Raw genomic sequence first — 20,905 nt, 5'->3', positions numbered from 1 at the left:
TTTTTGTTTCTTCACATAAGACAAATAATATTGTAACACCATGACGAAGAGTTATGTCTCACACCGTGGCATGAAAACCCAGTCATCAGCTTATGAGCCACAGAAAGATCAATATTATTAAGACTTGTGGTATAGGACCTGCAGTATGGCTCAGTGGTAGAATCCTTGCCCAGATTTCATGAGCCCCTAGGTTTCCTCAGCACTGAAAAAAGAGTTACAGCATTTAAAATACTATATACTCTGATTAGCAGTTACCCATCATTTCCTGTCCCAGTGAGTTGTTAGACCAGGGCTTATAGTGACTTACCTGACTTGATCTCCCACAAACTATTTTCCCCCTTTTGATTTCTTGGGAGATCAACAGTTCGTAGCACTGACTACTTTCACAGAGGACCCAAATTTGCTTCCCAACACCCACATGATAGCTAACAACCATTTGTAACTCCAGGTCCCAGTATAGCTCCATGGGCATTGCATAACATAGGTGTACTTACATACATGCAAGTGTAACACTCAGTAAAAAATTTTTTAGCCGGGTATGGTAGGCATGCCTTTGGTCCCAGTTCTTGGGATGCAGAGGCAGGCGGATCTCTTGAGTTCAAGGCCAGCCTGGTCTGCATAGTGAGTTCCAGGCCAGCTTGGGGCTACAGGGAGACCCTATCTCAAAAGACCCCCCCAAAAAAAGTTGGGTTTTTTTGTTTTGTTTTGTTTTTTATTTTATGTGTATGCATGTATTGCCTGCATGTAGGTAAGTGCACCCGTGTCATGCAGTGCCCGTGAAGGACAGAAGAAGCTGTTGGATCCCCTGGAACTGGAGTTGTGTACATTTGTTAGCTGCCATGTGGGTGCTAGGATTCGAACCCAGGTCTTCTGCAAAAGCAGTCAGTGTTCTTAACTGCTGAGCTATCTCTCCAGCCCTGTGTTGTTTTGTTGTTGTTGTTTTTAAATAACACTGAATTTTTGTTTCTCTCCTAGGTCCTATCAGCAGTATCCTGGTGAATAAATATGGCAGCCGTCCTGTCATGATTGCTGGTGGCTGCTTGTCAGGCTGTGGTTTGATTGCAGCTTCTTTCTGTAACACTGTACAAGAACTTTACTTGTGTATTGGAGTCATTGGAGGTGAGTAGCTACAAATTCATTTTCATAGATTTGTATATTACTGGCTATTTGATAGTTTATTTTTATATCATTTTAGACAACTGCTAGTAAACTAATTACTACAGAAAACAAACTTAAAGAAATTACTGCCAGGTCCAGGAGTGGTAGCTTTTAATCCCAGCAGTTGGGAGGCAGTCAGGTGGATCTCTGAGTTGAAAGCCAGCCTGGTCTATATTGTGAGTTCCAGGCCGCCCAGCTGGGGCTACAGGGAGATCCTGTCTCAAAAAAAAAAAAAAAAAGAAGAAGAACTACAGGGCCTGATTACCTGAGTTCAGTTTTCTGGACCCACATATAATAAAAATCCCAAATAAAAACTCAACAAAAAAATAAATGGCTGCCATACAATATGTATTGCTAATTGAATTGAGAGGTAATTGCTTCCTTTAAGAATAGACAGTGATAAGAGATAGTTTATATGGTGACTTGTTGAAGGGTTGTCATCACTTATTCTTGCCTTCTCTCTCTTTACCAGGAAGAGGGCAATACAGGGCAGTTTTGGTTTTTTGTTTTTTTTTTTTTTTTTAGGGGGCTTCTTTTTGGAGATAGGGTCTCTCTGTAGCCCCAGCTGGCCTGGAACTCTGTAGACCAGGCTGGCCTTGAACTCACAGATCTGCTTGCCTCTGCCTCCCAAATGCTGGGCTTAGGGTGGTATTTTAAACAGAAAGCAGGAATTATCTGATATGCTGTCCAGATTGTGTCCAGAAGGAAACTTGGAGGGAAGGGTATTGAGACAAGGTCTCACTATGTAGACCAGGCTGGCCTCAAACTCAGAGCTCTACCTGCCAGTCTCTCAAGTGCTGGGATTGAAGACATGCGCCACCACACCCACCCTAAGGGTTTTCTTAATCTGCCTCCCCCCTCTTTTTTTACTTATAACATTCTGAGGTATAGCCTTCCATACTTTTTTCTATGTATAAACCTAAGCTCCCCCTACCCACTTTTAGAACAAAAAAAGAGATTTTATGTTTTCTTCCATTTTCCTTCAGTTTTAGGAACATCTTTCCTGTCTTATTTTGTGGTGCTCGGGATGGAACCAGGGCCTTGGAAGTAGTAGACAAGAACTCTATTACCACTGATATACACTCCCTAGTCCCAGTCTGTGGCCTGTGTTTTTAAAATACATGCTAAGTTATCTCCGGGAAGATCATATGTACTCAGTTATCTTCCTTCCACAGCAGTAACAACATTCTTGCCAACATTGAGACACTGTCTTTTGGTTTTGTTTAAGACGGTCTCCTTGTAGCCCCAGCTGTCCTAGAACTCACTATGTAGACCAGGCTGGCCTCGAACTCACAAAGACCCGCCTGCCTATGCCTCCCAAGTGCTGGGATTAAAGGCATGCGCCACCACACCACAGGCATGTCTTTTAATTGTTGCCAATTTAGCATTCACATTACTATGCAGCCATTTCCCACCATCCTTCTCATCTCAAAGAACTGAAAGTGTGCCTACTAAAAATAATTTTCCAGTCTCCTGTGGTGGGCTCCTTTATAAATGCTTTGCAAATCTTTCTTAACAATAGTGCTGTGTGTCTGTATTAGATATTAAGAAACGAGAGGAGGGTTCACTTCTGAGATTAAAAAGAACAGTGGTGCTGAGATTTGAACCTATGTGAATCTCTGTAGTCTGTTTTAAAGCCTGTACTTCCGTTACATTGAAGAAAAAAAAAACCCACACTTAAACCCAACACAACCTGCCATCTAACAATGATTTTGGTGTCCCTCCCATTTCCCCCCCCCCCGAGTACTTTTGCGGGGGGCAGGGGGGATCTTTTTGAGACATGGTCTCCCTGTAGCCCCAGATGGCCCGGACTCGCAGAGATCCACCTGCCTCTGCATGCCACCCCCAGTGCTGGGATTAAAGGCATGCACCACCGTGCCTGACTCCCCAGTACCTCTTTTACTGTCTTTGGGTAAGTAATTTCAAAGGTATTTCTAAGAGGTGTTTATTACAGCATTTTATTTTTGCTCCTTTCTTTAGGTCTTGGGCTTGCTTTCAACTTGAATCCAGCTTTGACCATGATTGGCAAGTATTTCTACAAGAAGCGACCCTTGGCCAATGGACTGGCCATGGCAGGCAGCCCTGTATTTCTGTCTACCCTTGCCCCCCTCAATCAGGCTTTCTTTGGTATTTTTGGCTGGAGAGGAAGCTTCCTGATTCTTGGGGGCCTCTTACTAAACTGCTGTGTTGCTGGATCCCTGATGCGACCAATAGGCCCTAAACCAGCTGAGATAGAGAAACTGAGGTCCAAAGAATCTCTTCAGGAAGCTGGAAAATCTGATGCAAATACAGATCTTATTGGAGGGAACCCCAAAGGAGAAAAGCGATCACTCTTCCAAACAATTAATAAATTCCTGGACTTGTCTCTGTTTGCCCACAGAGGCTTTTTGCTGTACCTCTCTGGAAATGTCGTCATGTTTTTTGGACTCTTTACCCCTTTGGTCTTCCTTAGTAATTATGGCAAGAGTCAGCATTATTCCAGTGAGAAGTCAGCCTTTCTTCTTTCCATTCTGGCTTTTGTTGACATGGTGGCCAGACCTTCCATGGGACTCACAGCCAACACAAAGTGGATCAGACCTCGGATCCAGTATTTCTTTGCTGCTTCTGTGGTTGCAAACGGAGTGTGCCATTTGCTGGCACCTTTATCCACCAGCTATGTTGGGTTCTGTATCTACGCGGGATTCTTCGGATTTGCCTTTGGTTGGCTCAGCTCTGTTCTGTTTGAAACACTGATGGACCTCGTTGGACCCCAGAGGTTCTCCAGCGCCGTGGGGCTAGTGACCATTGTGGAATGCTGTCCTGTCCTCTTGGGGCCACCGCTTTTAGGTATAGTATGTCTCTACATCTGTGATGCTGTTGTCATGAAACACGTGTGCACGCTTGAGACAGTGATGGCAAGCAGAGTGATGGAGCAGGTCTTTTATTTCTGTACCCTTGATGCTGGCTCGATGCTTGGCACAGGGTGATTGCTCACTTACATATTGGAGTTAAATTAAATCCTCAAGCTAGGGGTCGGGCTCAAATATGGTTATGAAAGTTAATATTTTCTGAGTCAGATGTGAGATCTGCTAGAGCTATAAAGTTAGACCATGTCTAAAGAAAAAAAAACTGTGAAACTGGCATGCACTTTAAATAAAGCTCAGGTGGAGAGTGCATTTTAGTAGTGTAGGGTATATTGCAGTTGTAATCTGTGAGTAGCTGTTGTATAAGCTCAAAGTAGTGACTGACCTCGCAACTGTATGTATCTTGTATCTCACAAAGTTATGTGGCAGGACGATTTTAGTATCAATTTCATAAGTGAAGTCAGAAGCTTCAGAAGGTGAAATAATTTGGCCGAGTTCCACTGTTTATATGTCATTATATAATTTGAGAACTCTGAGGTTACTAAACACTTCATCTTTTAAATTACATACAAGGCTGGTGCTACACTCCTATAATTCTAGTGCTTGAGAGGCTGAAACAGGATGATTGAATTCAAGGCCCCTCTAGACCACATAGCAGGATCCTGTCCTAAGTTACATATATTGTTAGCTTCATAGGTAGTTCAAATCTTTTGGATGTGATTCATACTTTAGGAGTTTCATCTTGGGGAATGAGCACACATAACAGAAAGGTCTATAGGTGCCTTGTTTTTTTGTTTTTATTTTTGTTTGAGATGAGGTTTCATAAAATCTAGTTGACCTTAAGCTATGTAGTCAAAGATTGCCTTGAACTCCTGATTCCTCCCCACAAGTGCTGGGATTATAGGCAAGTGCCACCACACCTAGCTTTATAGCTGTCTTGATTTTGCTCTTTCCCAGTGAGTTGCCAAATCCTATCAGTTTTCATCTCCCAAATGGTCTTCTAACCCTGGCCTTCTAACTTGTCTTCCTGTCTTCCTGTATTGACTCTACAAGTTCTTCATGCTCCTGCACTTCGCCGGCTGCTTCTGATTGGTGTAGGGTGAAAATCTCATTCCCTACGATAGCTTGCAAGGCTCAGTAGAGCCTGGCCCCACCTGTTTCTCCAGCCCTGTTTTCCTACCATGGCTTTCCTCTCTGCTCATACCCTTGTGCCTTTGCACTAACTGTTCTTCCTGAATCCTCTCCCCACTCCTTTCTCCTAAATGGTTCCTGTTCTGCCATCTCAGTTCAGGTGACTGTTCCAGAGAGGAAGCCTTCCTCACCGTCTTCCAGGCCCCACACTCTACTTCAGAATCTTCCCTGTGGTGCTTGTCGGTTTGTGTATGTGTAATAGCTGGCATGTCTCTGAACTGTGGATGTTATGTCCTTTGCTCTCCCTTCTCAGAACTCAACAGAGCCACTGCCTGGCATATGTTACTCAATAAATAGGAAGCCATATGGACCCCCATTCAGAATGGTTGTGTGAAGTGTAGTTCCAGAGTTTTTTCCTAGAGTTACTAGCTTGCTAATAAACATTAGCTAAACAAGGGTTTCGTAGCTGAAGATTTGGAAACACCAAATTAAATAGGTTTCATTGAGAAAAAAAAAAGGATGCAATAAGCCATGTTCCAATTTCATTTGACTTTGAAACAGTTGAGGCTTCCTGTGGCACAGAGGTGATGGGTGCAGCCCTGGACTCGGCCCTCCTGGGTCGAAGCTAAGCTAGTTGACTACTAGCTTTGGGACCTTGAAGTTACTCAGTGTCTCTGCACTTCAGTTTCCATCACTGCTCCAAGATGGTGAGAGAATCTGAGTTGAGGGTTAAATGCTGAGAATGGTGGGGAGGACTGTGTTAGTTACACTTCCAGCCCAGAGCAAGTGTTCATGGGAAATGCTGATAAAGAGCGTGGCCTTGTGTGGCTGGAATAGCTTCCTGGCCTTGGACAAACCTCCTAAACCTCCTTTAAGCGATTTTTTTTTTTTTTCTTTTTCCCATTACGTCTTGAGAGAAGGATTATAGGTGATCCGTTGGTCTTTTCTCATTCAAATTTCCCAGAGTTCACTGTTTTCAGTACTAAAATGGAATATGCAAGCCCAGCCAACCCCAGAGAGGCATTATAAACAAAATAATTTAGCAGTGCGTCTTGGTGCTGCTCTGTCATCCTTGGAGGTGGTTCGGCATCTTTGAGTGGATCCTCCCACTTTGGGGAAAGGTCTTTGTTCACTGTTACCCACAGAACTTTGTCTTTTGCATCTGTAGGCCGTCTCAATGACATATATGGAGACTACAAGTACACGTACTGGGTTTGTGGCGTCATCCTCATCATCGCAGGGATCTATCTCTTCATTGGCATGGGCATCAATTATCAACTTGTGGCCAAAGAACAGAAAGCAGAGGATCAGCTGAGAAAAGAAGGGAAAGAGGATGAGGCCAGTGTAGATGTTGACGAGAAGCCAAAGGAAGTAACTAACGCAGCCCAGTCTCCACAGCAGAAAAGCTCTGGAGACCCTGCAGAAGAGGAGAGTCCAGTATGAACTGTGGGCTGAAGCGTGATAGAGCAGTTTGTGACCCAAGACATCTGAACCATTCTGCTGGCCTCATCTACCAGTGGTGCTCAATGCAGATAGTGGACATTTGTGTGGAAAACCTATGGGTGTTTATTGATGGAATTTTTGTTGTTGTTTCACTCCTTACCAATGCTTGAATTTAAAATATACTATGCTTTAGGTAGGGAGTGATTGGCAAAGGATGTGGGAAAGAAGTAGGGATTTTTGTTTTTGTTTTGTTTTAATCTTAGCTTTTAACAGTGTCATGAAGATTATAATATGTGCCTTAAGTTTTAGTTTTTAGAACTCTTTAGAGAGCCTTAACTTTTAAAACCATTCTGCTGAATTCATGTATTTTAAGTGTCATTTTAAAAAGAAAAATAACAACTAACTTGCTTGAGGTAACTAACCTTAATCTTGTTTTGTTGTTGTTTGTAATGCTTTTGTCCGACATTGTTACTGGAACATTTATGAATAGAAATATTGGTTAAAAGTTGGAGGCATTTATAAAATGCTGACTAAAGTATTTTTCTAGTATCAATAGTTGCCTGGCATTTGTGCCTGCTAGCTATTATATATTTAAGAAATTTAAAACGTAAAGCGCTGGAAACATCTTGGCTATTCCAGCCATGTTGTATTTGTTGACACCTCCTGGGTACCTCTTCTGAGATGCTTATTAGGAGCCTAGTGCTAGAATGTCGTCATTAAATTGCTACTTTTGCTCCTCTGTTAAGAGATGTTTTGAGTGGTTACAGGTCATTGACCCTTTTGAAATCACTTGATACTATTTTTCTCACTGGGAAAGTTAGTATTAAAATCTACAAAACTTTATGTATTTGTGGTTTTCTAGTAAATAAGCCACATAATTTAATGTAAACAGCTATTTCAAGCATCTGCTGAATTCAGCTTAAGTTTTCCCAAGACCCTTGTTATACTATGAGACTATTAGAATCTTTGAGTATGTGTGTCTGATTTGGGGGTTGGGAAGTTTGGGTGGGGCTGGGCTTTGAACCCAGGGCCACAAGCATGCTAAGCACATGCTCTGCCACTAAACCACATCCCAGCTCCCTGAATTTTTTTTTTTTTTCCTCCCTTGAAACTTTTCCTCTTTGGTTTTTGATAGTTGCATTTATTATATTTGCTTCTGGTTTAGAGCTGTGTGAGAGATGCTCCATACAGACTGGTGTGTGTGGTGTTTTTGTTCTGCTTTTTACTTTTTTTTCAGTGTTTGCAAAATCAGGAGGGCCAGAATTTGGTCCTGGGCAAACCAATAAAGATAAAATAAGGAAGGAGTTTGTTACGTGTGCTTGGTTTGGATGAGTATATCACACACACACACACACACACACACAGACACTAAGTCTTAAAGAAAAACACTGTCGTGCTTAGAATATGTTGGACATAGTTTTTAACTCCACAAACCGTACGTTTCATGACCCTTTTCACTTACCTGAAATGTAGAAAAATGGGTTCATTGTAAGGATAGGAAGGGAGGGTGAATCAGAATGGAACTGTAAATATATAACCCTATGTCTTCAAAATTGAGGCAGAAAGTTACAGATATGACCAAGTCAGTGAATTGTATTCAGTGCATTTAAAATACCATTGTAATGGATAGGGTGAAAGAAGCTGACTTTTTTCCAAATAAAACATTTTATTTTTAGAAAACATTTCTTCCACGTTTTATTTACTTTAGAAATACTGTGTCCTCGTTTCATTATTAATTTTCACTTTGGCCCTTGGTAGTATTAAATCATCCACTTTATATGCTTTGAGGCTTGTGTGTATGTTTTATGTTTATTTTTCTCTTTTATTCTTTAAGACAAGCAGGGGGGCAGATTTTAAAGCCACCTTTCTTGAACGGCAATCAATCATCAATGCAGTTGCCAAACGCACCATCCCAGTTTGGATTCTGCCATCTTCTGTGAACCTCTTCATTCCATAAAAATGAACGTTACTCTTGGTGAAGGAATATAGTAACAAGTAGAGCGGTGCCTGGTAAGGCACGTGTAAAGGATTCCTTTCCCCATTCCAGTTGCTGAAGCTCCTTTCTCAAGGCAGACCTGATCCACCCATCCTCCAAGTTGAATCCAGGTTGTTTGGGGGGGCGGGGATTGTGGTGTTTTTGTTTTTGTTTTTTAATATTTTGTGTGTGTGTGTGTGTGTGTGTGTGTGTGAGTGTATTGCCTGCATGTTGGACATGTGCCTGCAGAGGTCAGAAGAGGGCATCCGATTCCCCTGGAACTAGAGTTAGCTGCCACGTGGGTGCTGGGAATTGAACCCAGGTCCTCTGCAAGAGCAGTCAGTGCTCTTAATTGCTGAGCCATCTCTCCAGCCCAAATCCAGGGTTTATACTGGAGCTTCGCCATCCTTTGGAATAGAGGGATCAGCTTAAGTGCAGAGATTTAGGTGTGGACCACCATGCCCAGCAGAGTGGGAAAATTATTAAGAAACTGATGGGTGGGAAAAGGGAGCTGGAGAGATGGGCTGGTGGTTAAGAGCACTTACTATTCTTCCAGAGGACCCCAGTTATGTTCCCAGCACCTACATGGCACCTCCCAACCATCTGTAACTCTAGTTGCAGGGGATCTGATGAACTGTTCTGGCACAGATAAAAATCTGCTGGCAAAACATCTGTACACATAATAAAAAGTAAAACCTTTTAAAATATTATGCAAATAGCCAGGTGTGGTGGTGTACGTCTTTATTCCCAGAAGAGGTAGGTGCATCTCTGTGAATTCCAGTCTGGCTGGAGCTACAGGAGATCCTATCTCAAAATCCACCCCCAATTATGCAAATAGAATATTCATGTATGAAAGCCTTAAAAATAGAATTTAAAAATTTTTGACAGGTTGTACAATTTCACAAGAGTATTATGATCATGCTATGGTATGGTCAAGTCTGTTCAACTGAGCTAAGATGAAGAATAGCTTATATAAAAGATGTTCAGGTGCCGGGCATGGCCTTTAATCCCAGCACTCAGGAGGCAGAGGCAGGTGGATCTCTGAGTTCAAGGCCAGCCTGGTCTACATAGCTCCAGGACATCTGGGGCTACAGGGAGACCCTGTCTCAAAAAGACAGAAAAAAAAAAAAAAGTTCAGAAAAAGATCGTAAAGCAAATTATGGAAAAATTAGTCTTTATCCCTGACTTAGTAACACTGAGTAGACCTCTTGATTCTTGGGTTATCTGAATTTAATAGTGTAAATCATAGATGTGTTAATACTAAAGTTGTGTGGGGTGGTTTTGTTTTTTTGTTTATTTTATTTTATGTGTATGCATGTATTGCTTGCCTGTAGGTGAGTCACCTGTGTCATACAATGCCTGTGGAGGACAGAAGAGGCTGTTGGATCCCCTGGAACTGGAGTTATGGACAGTTGTTAGCTGCCATGTGGGTTCTGGGATTCGAACCTGGGTCTTCTGCACGAAAAGTGTTCCTAACCGTAATATTTTATTTTATGTGTATGAGTGTATTGCCTGCATGTGTGTAAATGCCCTGGTTTTGTGCAGTGCCCCTGGAGGTCAGAAAAAGGTGTTGAATCCCCTGGAACTGGAGTTGTGGGGACAGTTGTTAGCCACCATGTGGGTGCTGGGGATTGAACCTGAGTCCTGCAAAAGCAGCCAGTGCTCTTAAAAACTGAGTCATCTCTCCAGCCCCTTCCTTGTTCCTATTTTAAAAAGGAAAAATGAGTCCAAAATTTTTTCTTCTTTGTGATTTTTGTGTGTATTGGCTGCATGTAGGTAGGTGCACCCATGTCATGCAATGCCCTTGGAGGTCAGAAGAGGGCATCAGATCCCCTGGAATTAGAATTTACAGATGGTTGTTAGCCACTATATAGGTGCTGGAAATCGAACCTGGGTCCTACAAGAGCAGCCAGTCCTCCGAACCGCTGAGCCATCTCTCCCGCCCCCAAACCATTTTCTTTTGTATGAACCCATCTTGTGCTGAGTTTCAGATTAACAAACTGGGTATTTGTTGCCTGTTTAATCTGGGTTCTACCCACCTAGCACATGGTTGACAGTATAACAAACTTCAACACTATAGATGTGGCCTCCTCCCCACCACCACACGCTTTTGTAATACAGTTTGCTTCTATGAGATCAGGCACTTGCCTGGAAGACATGAAGAAAGAAGTTAATGATAGACTTGTGGCACTGTGAACGTTTCAGTGCTTGACAGGAACCAGGAACCGACAGGCCTAGCTTGCCTGGCTTCCTCAAATGTTAACCATGGGGCCAAGTTACATCAGGGCTGGTGTGCCTGGGGGCGTGTGTGGTTGGAGTAGTCACTCCTGAAATATGTTGTCGCACTAGGCTTTTAGATTTGGTCACTACTCCATTCTCTGGGTCACAGTGACACGTAAATTCAAATGTGGAAACTGTGAGTGCATGGTGATTGTGCACATGGTGTGTTCTTGCAGAGGCCAAAGGAAGATGTCCAGTGTCATGTTCAGTCGTTCTGCCTTATATTGAGACAGGATCACTCACCCAACCTGGAGCTAGTCTGATGGCCTGCAAGTCCTGGTGATCCTCCTGTTTCTGGCTCTATCCCACTCTGCACTGGGATTACATATCTGTGTAACCAAGCCCAACTTTGTACATGGATTCTGGGGATTTGAACTCAGGCCCTTATGCTTGCACAGCAAGCTCTTAACTGCTGAGCCAAATCCCCAGCCCCCTAAAGTATCTAATATGAAGAATATTTATTTTGTACTGACAACTTTTACCCTGACTGCCCGGGTTCAAATTGAGGCTATGTTACCTCAAGTTCCTTATCCACCCTAAGCATCAGAGTGTTTATGTAAAGCAATTAATAATAATTGGTATCCACCCCTAGTGTTGTCCATAGCCAGCTCTTAGCAGTAGGATGGATCCTTGTTCATCTGCTTTAACAGCATACTCCTTCAGTAGTGAAGAGATACCCTACTTCCTTCTCCATAATTGCAATATCACGAGAAACAGAACTAGTAACTAACTCTGGCTAAAGTTTTCTATCCCTAGCCATGTCCTTAACTGTGAATTTAAAGATTGAAGAAATTCTTTTCCCTGCTACATCAGTGACATGATGGTTCACTTATTCTGTAGTTCGTGCCTTGTGCATGGAAAGCAAGCCCTCCACCACTGACCTGTATCTCTAGCCAATGTGAGGGCTTTGGTTTTTTTTTTGCTGTGATATACTAAACTGTTTTTCCCCCTTGTTGCTGGGGATTGAACCAAAAGCACACACTAGGCACATGCTGTACCACTGAGCTATAACCCTAGCTCTAAAAGGAACTTTTAAATAGCACTAGCTTTCAAGAGGAAAAATAATGATAATGCATTTGACCAAAAGACTAACAACTGCCAGGTGTGGTGGCACAGGGCTTTAGTCCCAGCACTCGGGAGACAGAGGCAGTTGGATCTCTTGAGTTCAAGTCCAGCCTGGTCTCCGTAGTGAGTTCCAGGCCACCTGGGGCTACAGGCAGACCTGTCTCAAAAAGACCAAAAAAAAAAAAAGACTTTCAAGACAGTTGTCTCAAGAAAATGAAACCAGGGGCTGGAGCAATGACTCCAGTTCAGAGCACTGCGCTTGCAGAGGTCCCACATTCAATTCCCAGCACCCACATGGCAGCTAACAGCCTTCGGGATCCAACGTTCTTTTCTGACCAGTCAGAGCTGGTTGTGGTGGTGCACCCCTATAGGGATTATAATCCTAGTACTTGGGAGGCAGAAGCAGGAGGATCAAGAGTTGGAGGCCAGGATGGCTGAAGAAAAGGCTCAGGGCTAAAGAGCACTAAGCTTTTGCAGAGGACCTGGGTTTGCTTCCCAGCAGCCATGGCAGTAACTCCAGGTCCAGGGGATCTGATGTCCTCTTCTGACTTCCTCAGGCACCTGTACACACATGTACATACCCATTCACAGGTACAAAATTAAAAATCATACTAAAAAGCTGGAGGCCAGCCTGGGCTACAAAAAACATGGCAATTTTTGCTTTTGTTTGGGTTTTGATTTTCGTTTTTCTTGGGATGGCAACCTAAGTTGTACATGCTAGTGCATGCTAGACAAGTGCTGTACCAGAGTTGTGTCCCTACTCTTGTTTGAGACAGTTGGACTTGAAATTCAGATCCTGGCCAGTCCAGTTTTTTTCTACTCCTAGACATGCTGTCTGGTGAAAGGGAGGTGGTTATGACATGTAACTCAGGGTGGTCTCCAGCCCAGATCTTTCTGGAGCTAGGTGGAAGCTGTGGAGTACAGTGGCTATGGGTCTCCTAGACCAGCCCCAGGGCCTCCTTCCTGCTTGCAGGTGTCTCGTGAGTCATCATTCCTGTGGTTCCCTTCTGAGACTCAGCCAGCGCCAGGTGAATGTTTAACACAAGAAGCCAGAGGCGCAGCACTCACCCACCCCAGTCGTGAGGTTCTTGTGGAGCATTACTATCCTGAGATCAGCGTCCGAAATAAACACTGAGGACACAAAAGGGTAGGGCTAAGTATAGCTCAGAGATAGAGTACATGCCTTGCATTCAGTCGGCCCTGGGCTCAATCTCTAGGACAAACAAAAATACGGAGGAAAGGGAGTAGGATTTGCTTATTCGTACAGCCATGTTCAGTCACTTCCAGGTACATTTATAATACCTTACTATATGTCCAGGCATTAGGCTCTGAAAATATGTCTTCACAGGTATCCTACAATCCACTTCTTATTCCAACCCCCTCCTTTTTTTCAGACAAGCTCTTAAATAGCCTTAATAGCCAGGCTGGCCTCAAATTCACTATATAGTTGAGGCTGGGCTGACCTTGGAACTGTGAATCCTCCTGCCTCCACTTGGCAAGTGCTGGGGTTACAGGTGTGCACCACCATACCTTGGGCTAGAACCCAAGGCCCAGTGGGTACTAGACAAATTCTCTACCAGCTGGGCTATGTCTGCAGTGCAAAAGTATGCTTTTTTTTTTTTTTGAGACAGGGTCTCCCTGCAGTCTCAGCTGGCCTGGAACTCAGATCCACCTGGCTCTGCCTCCCAAATTCTGGGATCAAAGGTGTGTGCCACCATGCCCAGCCTTAGAAGTATGCTTTTGAGCAAAGTAATTTTTATTGACCGTTTGGTAAACAAGACAACATTGTGAGGATTAAGGCTGAAGCACACAGCATACTGTTGAGTGCATAGCAGTTTTAAAAATCTGGACATGGCTCATACCTGTAAGGCCAGCATTTAGGAGGCTGAGGCAGAAGGACTGCTATAAGTTTGAGGCCAGTAGCCTACAGAATGAGATAGTTGATAAGTGCTTGCTTCACAAATATGAGGACCTGAGTTTGAGCCCCAGAATTCATGCATTTTTACTGGCACAGTTGTAATCCCAGTACCTGGGGGCCAGAAACAGGAAGATCCCTGGGGTATAGCAGCCAGCCAGTCTGGCATAATTGGTGAGCTCCAGCTATGAGAGACCCTGTGTCAAGGGTGGGAGATGAGGATGACATCCAAGGTTGTCCTCTGGCCTCCCTGTGTACATGTGTCTACTCTCATTTAAATATATATATATGCAAATCTGAATGTTCTTGAATATTCTGCAATGCAATGGAGCAAGTCAGTAAAGTCCTCAACCAGAACAATGAATAAAAAAGAGCTGGTGGGCCGGAGAGGTGGCTCAGTGGTTGAGAACACTGGCTGCTCCTGCCGAGGACCCAGGTTCAGTCCCTGGTACCCACATGGCAGCTCACAACCATCCATAATTCCAATTCCAGGGTATCCAATGCCCTCTTCTGGCTCTGCAGGCATTCCACACATGTGGTACACTTACATACATGTAGGCAAAACACTCATACATAAAACAATTTTTTAAAAATAAAGAACAACTGTAAATGGCAAAGCTTATCAGTTAACAAAGGCCTTTCAAATATATTCACCATCTGACCCATTCGAGATCCTGGGGAGATGGGTGTTAACTGAAAGTACTGATCCTTCTGCTGGGCCTTCATCCTGACCCAGCACCTCCCTTGTCGGAAGAGGTCAGAGCAAGACTACTAGAGCTGAAGGTTGTGCCTGACCTGGAAATAAACAGGAATGAAAGAGTCCAAATCCTGGGGCTGGAGAGATGGCTCAGCAGTTAAGAACACTGGTGGTTCTTGCAGAAGACCCGGGTTCAAATCCCAGCACCCACATGGCAGCTAACAACTGTCAGTAACTCCAGTTCCAGGGAATCTGACAGCCTCTTCTGACCACAGGCATTGCACAACACGGGTGCACTTACCTACATGCAGGCAATACACACATACACATAAATTAAAAAAAATAAATAAAATTTATTTTAAATAAGAAAATAAATAAAAGTCCAAATCCTAGTGGTCCTGTGGCCAATCACAAGCATCTCATACCAAAATGAATGAGATGACTTCTGTCCCCAGCAAATTCAGTCTAGTTTATTACCTGTTCTCTTTGAAATTCATGTGATTTTTTTTTTTTTTCATTTGTGGATTTCTTTTCCTAATATGCTTTACTGGTTCCAGAATTAAAACTTTGCATTTCCTGAGCTTAGGCTGGCTAGATCCCAAGAGGAAATGGCTAGAAGCCATTAAGAGGGTAAGGAGAGGAACTGGACTAGAATTAAAAGTCACCTGGTGTGCTGACAATCTGTATGTGCATAATTACAAAGCAGCAGAGGCTTGTGGATCTTTGTGGATCTTTTGATTGATCTTTTCCTCTCTCATTACTTTTTTTTTTTTTTTTTTTGAGACAGGGTCTGTAGCCCCAGCTGTCCTGGAACTCACTATGTAGACCAGGCTGGCCCTAAACTCACAGAGATCCACATGCCTTTGCTTCCCAAGTGCTGGGATTAAAGGCGTGCCACCACACCCTGCCCCTCTCCTCATTCCTTTTTAACTTTAACCACCTTAAACCCCAAAAAGAGGCCTGAGTATTTGACTCTATTTATATATAGAATGGGAACTGTACAGATGGTAGATAACCTTTTTCCTTTTCAATTCCAAGTACTGGACTGCTGAGAAGGCTCATTGAGTAAATGCACTTGCCAACAAGTTTGACAACCTGAGTTTGATCCCCCAGAACCCACATGGTGGAAGGACAGAACCAACTCCTACAAATTGTCATCTGACCTACACATGCACACTCACACAAAATAAATGTAAATTGTAAAAAACTACCTTGTTTCTCAAATGCCAAGGATAAGGACACAAGCCTGCAGTAGAGTTTTCTGAGTGAGGCACTCTGGGACGCTTCATGTGTGTTCAGTCCTCTCTCCCCTTTCCTGCCCCCACATACCTGTCAGTTGCCAAGTCATGGATTTGTCAGCTGCTCTCCATTCAGCTACCTTCCTCCCTAATCCCTCCTTTGCTCTCCCTTCCTTAGTGTGGTTTCTAGTAACCTCCCTGACTCGTCTCACTTCTGTTTTGTATCCAGCTTCACCACTGCCAAAATGATTTTTCTAAAGGGGCCAAATTTTCAGCATTATTACTTGGAGAAAAAAAGCCTATAAAACTTTGAACAAAAGCAATAAAGATAAAGATAATAAAATTCAAATTTAGTCATGGCACTCTACCTAAAACCATGCTGCTTGAGGATAAAGTCCAAACTCCTGGGCAGGATCCACAGGGCCCTCCCAGGGATCTTCCCACAGCCCACGCCTGCTCTGCACACCAGTCCACACCTTCCTGCCTCCCAGACCTGTTCCTGGAAGCCCCACCCTCCCTCCTCTGCATCACCTCCAATTCATCTTTCCTAGCTCTATTGCAACACACTAGTTTGCTTCTCTAGGCCCTACCTGAGCCTGATAGGAGGAAAGAATGGTATACAAAGTGAGAGATGCTTTTGGATTTAGGATCTAGGGAAGTTTCGTAAGGAGGTGACATGCTGTGAAGAAAGGCAGGGTTGCACCCGGGAGGGAGAGCCGGTGGAAGTGGCAAGTTTGTGATAAGCATGCACCAGGTCCTGGGCTCCAGCAGCTTTCATTCTATTGGGAGGGCCCTAACAGCCTCAGGCCAAACCTCAGGCTGGAGAGAGGAGCGGGAAGACCAATTTTCCTGGGGCCTGTGGGCGGCTGCATAGGAAAAACACTATATTTCTCTGCTGTCACTCAATACAAAATGACAGAATGTACTGGGCTCTTTCCTCAAACCAATTCTCCAGTTCTCTGAAGACAGATTCTTTGAACTTGGTCCTGACACTGACTACTTGATGGTCAGATCCCACAGGTTGAGAGCTCAGTCCCACAAGATACCCCCACTGCAGAAGCCAACTGCTAGTAGTTGGCCCCCAAGTTACCCCAACTTCTCCCTGACATTGAAAAAAGAGATGCACTTGAAAATAAGTGTTCCCAAGTTAGACAACAGGACACCTGCTTTTGGTATGAAGTACTATCTATGAAGATCTCAATTCAAAAATAAACGGCCTCTCTAAAACTTCTTCCAAAAGGTAAATGAAAAGTTTATGCAACTAACTGATAAGACAAATTGAATATGTTTAGTTATTTCCCCACCCTATACCCCCAAAGAAAGCTAGATAAAGTCCCTGCTCTAGGGAGGGTAAGGTTGGAGGGTCACGTGAGGTCAACCAGGGCTGGAAAGGGAGGAGGAAGGGAAGGCAAGACAGAGCATTTCCCCGGAGATATAACTCGACAGTAGAGTGCTTGCGGAGAATGTATAAGGCCCTGGGTTTCATCAAAAAAGTTAAGTCATGGAGCTGGAGAGATGTCTCAGTGGTTAAGAGTACTGGCTGCTCTCTGAAAGGGTTCAGTTCTCAGCACCACATGGTGACTAACAACCATCCCTAGCTCCAGTTCCAGGGGATCTGATGTTCTGTTCTCCCTCAGTAGGCACTGCATGCACTTACATACATGTAGGCAAAACATTCATAAATAAAAAATAAAATATTTAAAATGTCCTCAAATTAATGGTTTTTTTTGTTTGTTTGTTTTTGTTTTTTTGAGACAGGGTCTCCCTGTAGCCCCAGCTGGCCTGAAACTTGCTATGTACACCAGGCTGGCCTCAGACCCACCTGCCTCTGCCTCTCCAGTGCTGGGATTAAAGGTCTGCACCACCATGCCCAGCTCAGGTTTATCAAGTTTGCTTCTTTAATGACTTCTCTACCCTAGACAGAAATTTTCTTCCTTTCTTTCTTTTCTTTTCCTCTCTATTTCTTTTTTTTTTTTTGTGTTTTCTCACCCCGACACAAATTTTTTTTCTTTTTTTTTTTTTTTTTTCCCCCCCCCCCCCCCCCCCTCTCTCTCTCTCTCTCTCTCTCTCTCTCTCTCTCTCTCTCTCTCTCTCTCTCTGTCTCTGGCAGTGCTGAGAATTGAACAAATAGATTTATACTTGTGGGGTTTTTTGATTTTTGTTTTGTGGTGTGTGTGTGTGTGTGTGTGTGTGTGTGTGTGTGTGTGTGTGTATGTGTGGCTGGATCTCCCTGTAGCCCCAGCTGGCCTAGAACTAGTCAGTCTTGAACTCACAAAGATCTCCCTGCTTCTGTGTCCCAAGTGCTGGGATTAAAAGCGTGTACCACCATGCCCGGCTAGTCTCCTACTTGTAAGCATCCTATCACTAAACTACATCCCAGTCCCTCGCTGCCAGATTCTTAAACTCACAGTTACATAATTATTTCAGGCATCGAAAATGTTTTGATCTGGGCTGAGGATGTAACTCAGTTGATAGACTGCTTACCTAGCACAAGGCCCTGGGTTCAATCTTCAGCACTACACAAAGCCAGGTGTAGTGGTTATACCACTGTACCACCATACCTAATTTATGTGGTACATGCTAGGCAAGCACTCTATCAACTGAGCAATATCGCCACGCTCATGTCTGAAATTTTTATTTTTGTTTTTGTTTGTTTTTAAGACAGGGTCTCCCTGTGGCCCTAGCTACCTTGGAAACTATGTAGAACAGGCTGCTCTTGATCTCACAGAGATCCCTTGTCTCTGTCTCCCAGGTGATGAGACTAAAGGTGTGTGACACCACACAAAGCCATACTGGGAATTTTTAATACTTGATTGTTTTGTCAATAAAAGTAAAATAACTTAGCCAGGCGTGGTGGCACACAATTTTAATCCCAGCTCTTGGGAGGCAGAGGCAGGTGGATGTCTGTGAGTTTGAGGCCAGTCTGGTCTATATAGCAAGTTCCCAGCCAGCTGGGGCTACAGGGAGACTCTGTCTCAAAAAGACCCAAAAAAATGAAAAAGTAAAATAACTTAAGATAATGGCCAGCTTTGTTTAATGACAACATTTTCTTGAACCATCTAAGCATAAATGTTTAGAATATTAAGAATGAGAAGCACCTTTAATCCCAGCATTCTGGAGGCAGAGGCAGACAGATTTCTGTAAGATTGACGCCAGCTTGGTCTATATAACAAGTTCCAGGCCAACTGGTGCTACAAGGAGACCCTGTCCCCCCCCCCCCAAAAAAGGGGGGGGACAATTTGGTGAATGTAGGGGGAATGAAATTTATAAGTAAAAAGTTCAAGAAAAATTATGTGCTATAAAATATGTACAATTAAAATAGCTTCAAAAATCTTTTCTGGGGGCTGGAGAGATAGCTCAACAGTTGAGAGCACTGACTGCTCTTGCAGAGGACCCGGGTTCGATTCCCAGCACCCACATGGGGGCTGTGAACTGTCCTTAACTCCAGTTCCAGGGGAATGCCCTCTTCTGACCTCTGCGGCATTATGTGACACGGTGCTCTCACATACATGCAGGCAATACACTCATACACATAAAATAAAAATAATAATTTTTTTTTCTGTCTTTTTGAGACAGGGTCTCCCTGTAGCCCCAGCTGTCCTGGAACTCACTATGTAGACCAGGCTGGCCTTGAACTCACAGAGATCCACCTGCCCTTGCCTCCCGAATGCTGGGATTAAAGGCATGCGCCACCATGCCCGGCATATAAATAAAATATTTTAAAAAACAAAACAAATCTTTTCTGTTGAGCTGGTGAAATGGCTTCGTGGATAAAGGTGCTTACCACCGGGCCTAAAGACTTAAATTCCATCTCGGGGACCCAGATGGTGGAAGGAGAAAACTGAGACCCAGGGAGTGTCCTCAAACTGCCACACAAGTGACATGACATACACAGTAAATCAATCAATCAATCATCAATCAATGTAATTAAAATAAATAAGCTAACGTAAGCATATGGGGAGCCTGGAGAGCCAAATAGTACCAAGGTAGAAGCCAAATATAAAAGATATCATGACCACAGAAATCATGACCTAAATAATTCCTGGATAAATATCATCTTAAAAAATATTTTCTGGGGCTGGAGAGATGGCTCCAGGGTTAAGAGCACTGGTTGTACTTGCAGAAGACCTGGGTTTGAATCCTAGCACCCACAAGATTGCTAACAACTGGCCATAACTCCAGCTCCAGGGGATCTGAGGCTCTCTTCTGTCCTTGAGCAGTGCACAACATGGGTGCATTCACATACATGCAGACTATACACTCATGCACATAAAATAAAAATAGAGAAAAAATTTTAATTAAAAAAAAAAATCTTCAGATTACCTACATTACATAAAATTGAATAATAGAGAGGGTGGGTTCAGACCTCCATCAAGGTAGTGGCTCAGAGCTCAGCAGACCGCCAGAGAGTGCCGGGTTCTGGCCTCCCTCTGGCCTCCAACTACCAGAGGGCCTGAGAACCCAGGGGACTGCCTGATAGTCCCCAGATCATGCCTCCCCATGGTGGTGAGCTTCCCCTAATTGCACCATACCATCTCCCTACCTGGGATTTTGTGAGGCCCCTCCTAAGGCCCCAGGGCAGATCTGGCTTTGGTAGGCTAAGGCTGAGATCCTAGCAGACAGCCTGAGAGGGTGGGTTCAGACCTCCTCCATCCAGGTAGCTTCTCAGAGCTCAGCAGACCACCAGAGAGTGCCCCCCTCTGGCCCCCCTCTGGCCCCCCTCTGGCCTCCCTGTGGCATAGGGTTGACAACACAAGAGACTGCCTGAGAGAGCCTGGATCGTGGTGAAGGAGGCCCGAGTGTACCTGACTGGAACCTGAATTGGGATTCGGTGGGTATCCCTGAATAGCTGATCTGAAGCCGTCAGTTCCCTCCAAAATAAACCTGAGAGAACCTGAACCCTGTACCAACCAGCTTTACATAACCAATAAAGAAAGGATCTAGGCACTCGGATAATACAAACAGAAGCATACTTCAATTTAATTCTCATATCAGAATCATAAACAGCAAAAGAAATTCACATGCCAAAACCACAACAAAACTATAAAATGGAAATCCAAAACACTATGTCCCCAGAAAACCCCACCAATCCTGTAGAAGAGTTCTACAAGGAGAACCCCCTAGAGATAACCCAGGACACTGAATTTAAAAGAACAATCA

At 43.8% G+C, this 20,905-nt stretch overlaps 1 protein-coding gene across 3 annotated transcripts in view; it reads left to right on the top strand.

Annotated features, from left to right (window-relative positions):
* Slc16a1 (solute carrier family 16 member 1) overlaps window positions 1-8,257 on the top strand; it is a 33,447-nt gene extending 25,190 nt beyond the window's left edge. For all 3 annotated transcript variants that reach the window (XM_017798419.2, XM_008833974.3, XM_008833973.3), the window contains exons 3-5: window positions 976-1,119; window positions 3,139-3,984; window positions 6,301-8,257. In XM_017798419.2, the coding sequence (XP_017653908.1) occupies window positions 976-1,119; window positions 3,139-3,984; window positions 6,301-6,575 (1,265 nt within the window). In that variant the 3' untranslated portion in view covers window positions 6,576-8,257. The remainder of the gene's footprint in view (window positions 1-975; window positions 1,120-3,138; window positions 3,985-6,300) is intronic.
* Window positions 8,258-20,905: the final 12,648 nt, after the last annotated feature.

The sequence above is a fragment of the Nannospalax galili genome, unplaced genomic scaffold (genome assembly GCF_000622305.1).
Source record: "Nannospalax galili isolate Female #2095 unplaced genomic scaffold, S.galili_v1.0 scaffold475, whole genome shotgun sequence".
NCBI classification, from domain to species: domain Eukaryota; kingdom Metazoa; phylum Chordata; class Mammalia; order Rodentia; family Spalacidae; genus Nannospalax; species Nannospalax galili.
This window is presented reverse-complemented; position numbering and strand designations above follow the sequence as displayed.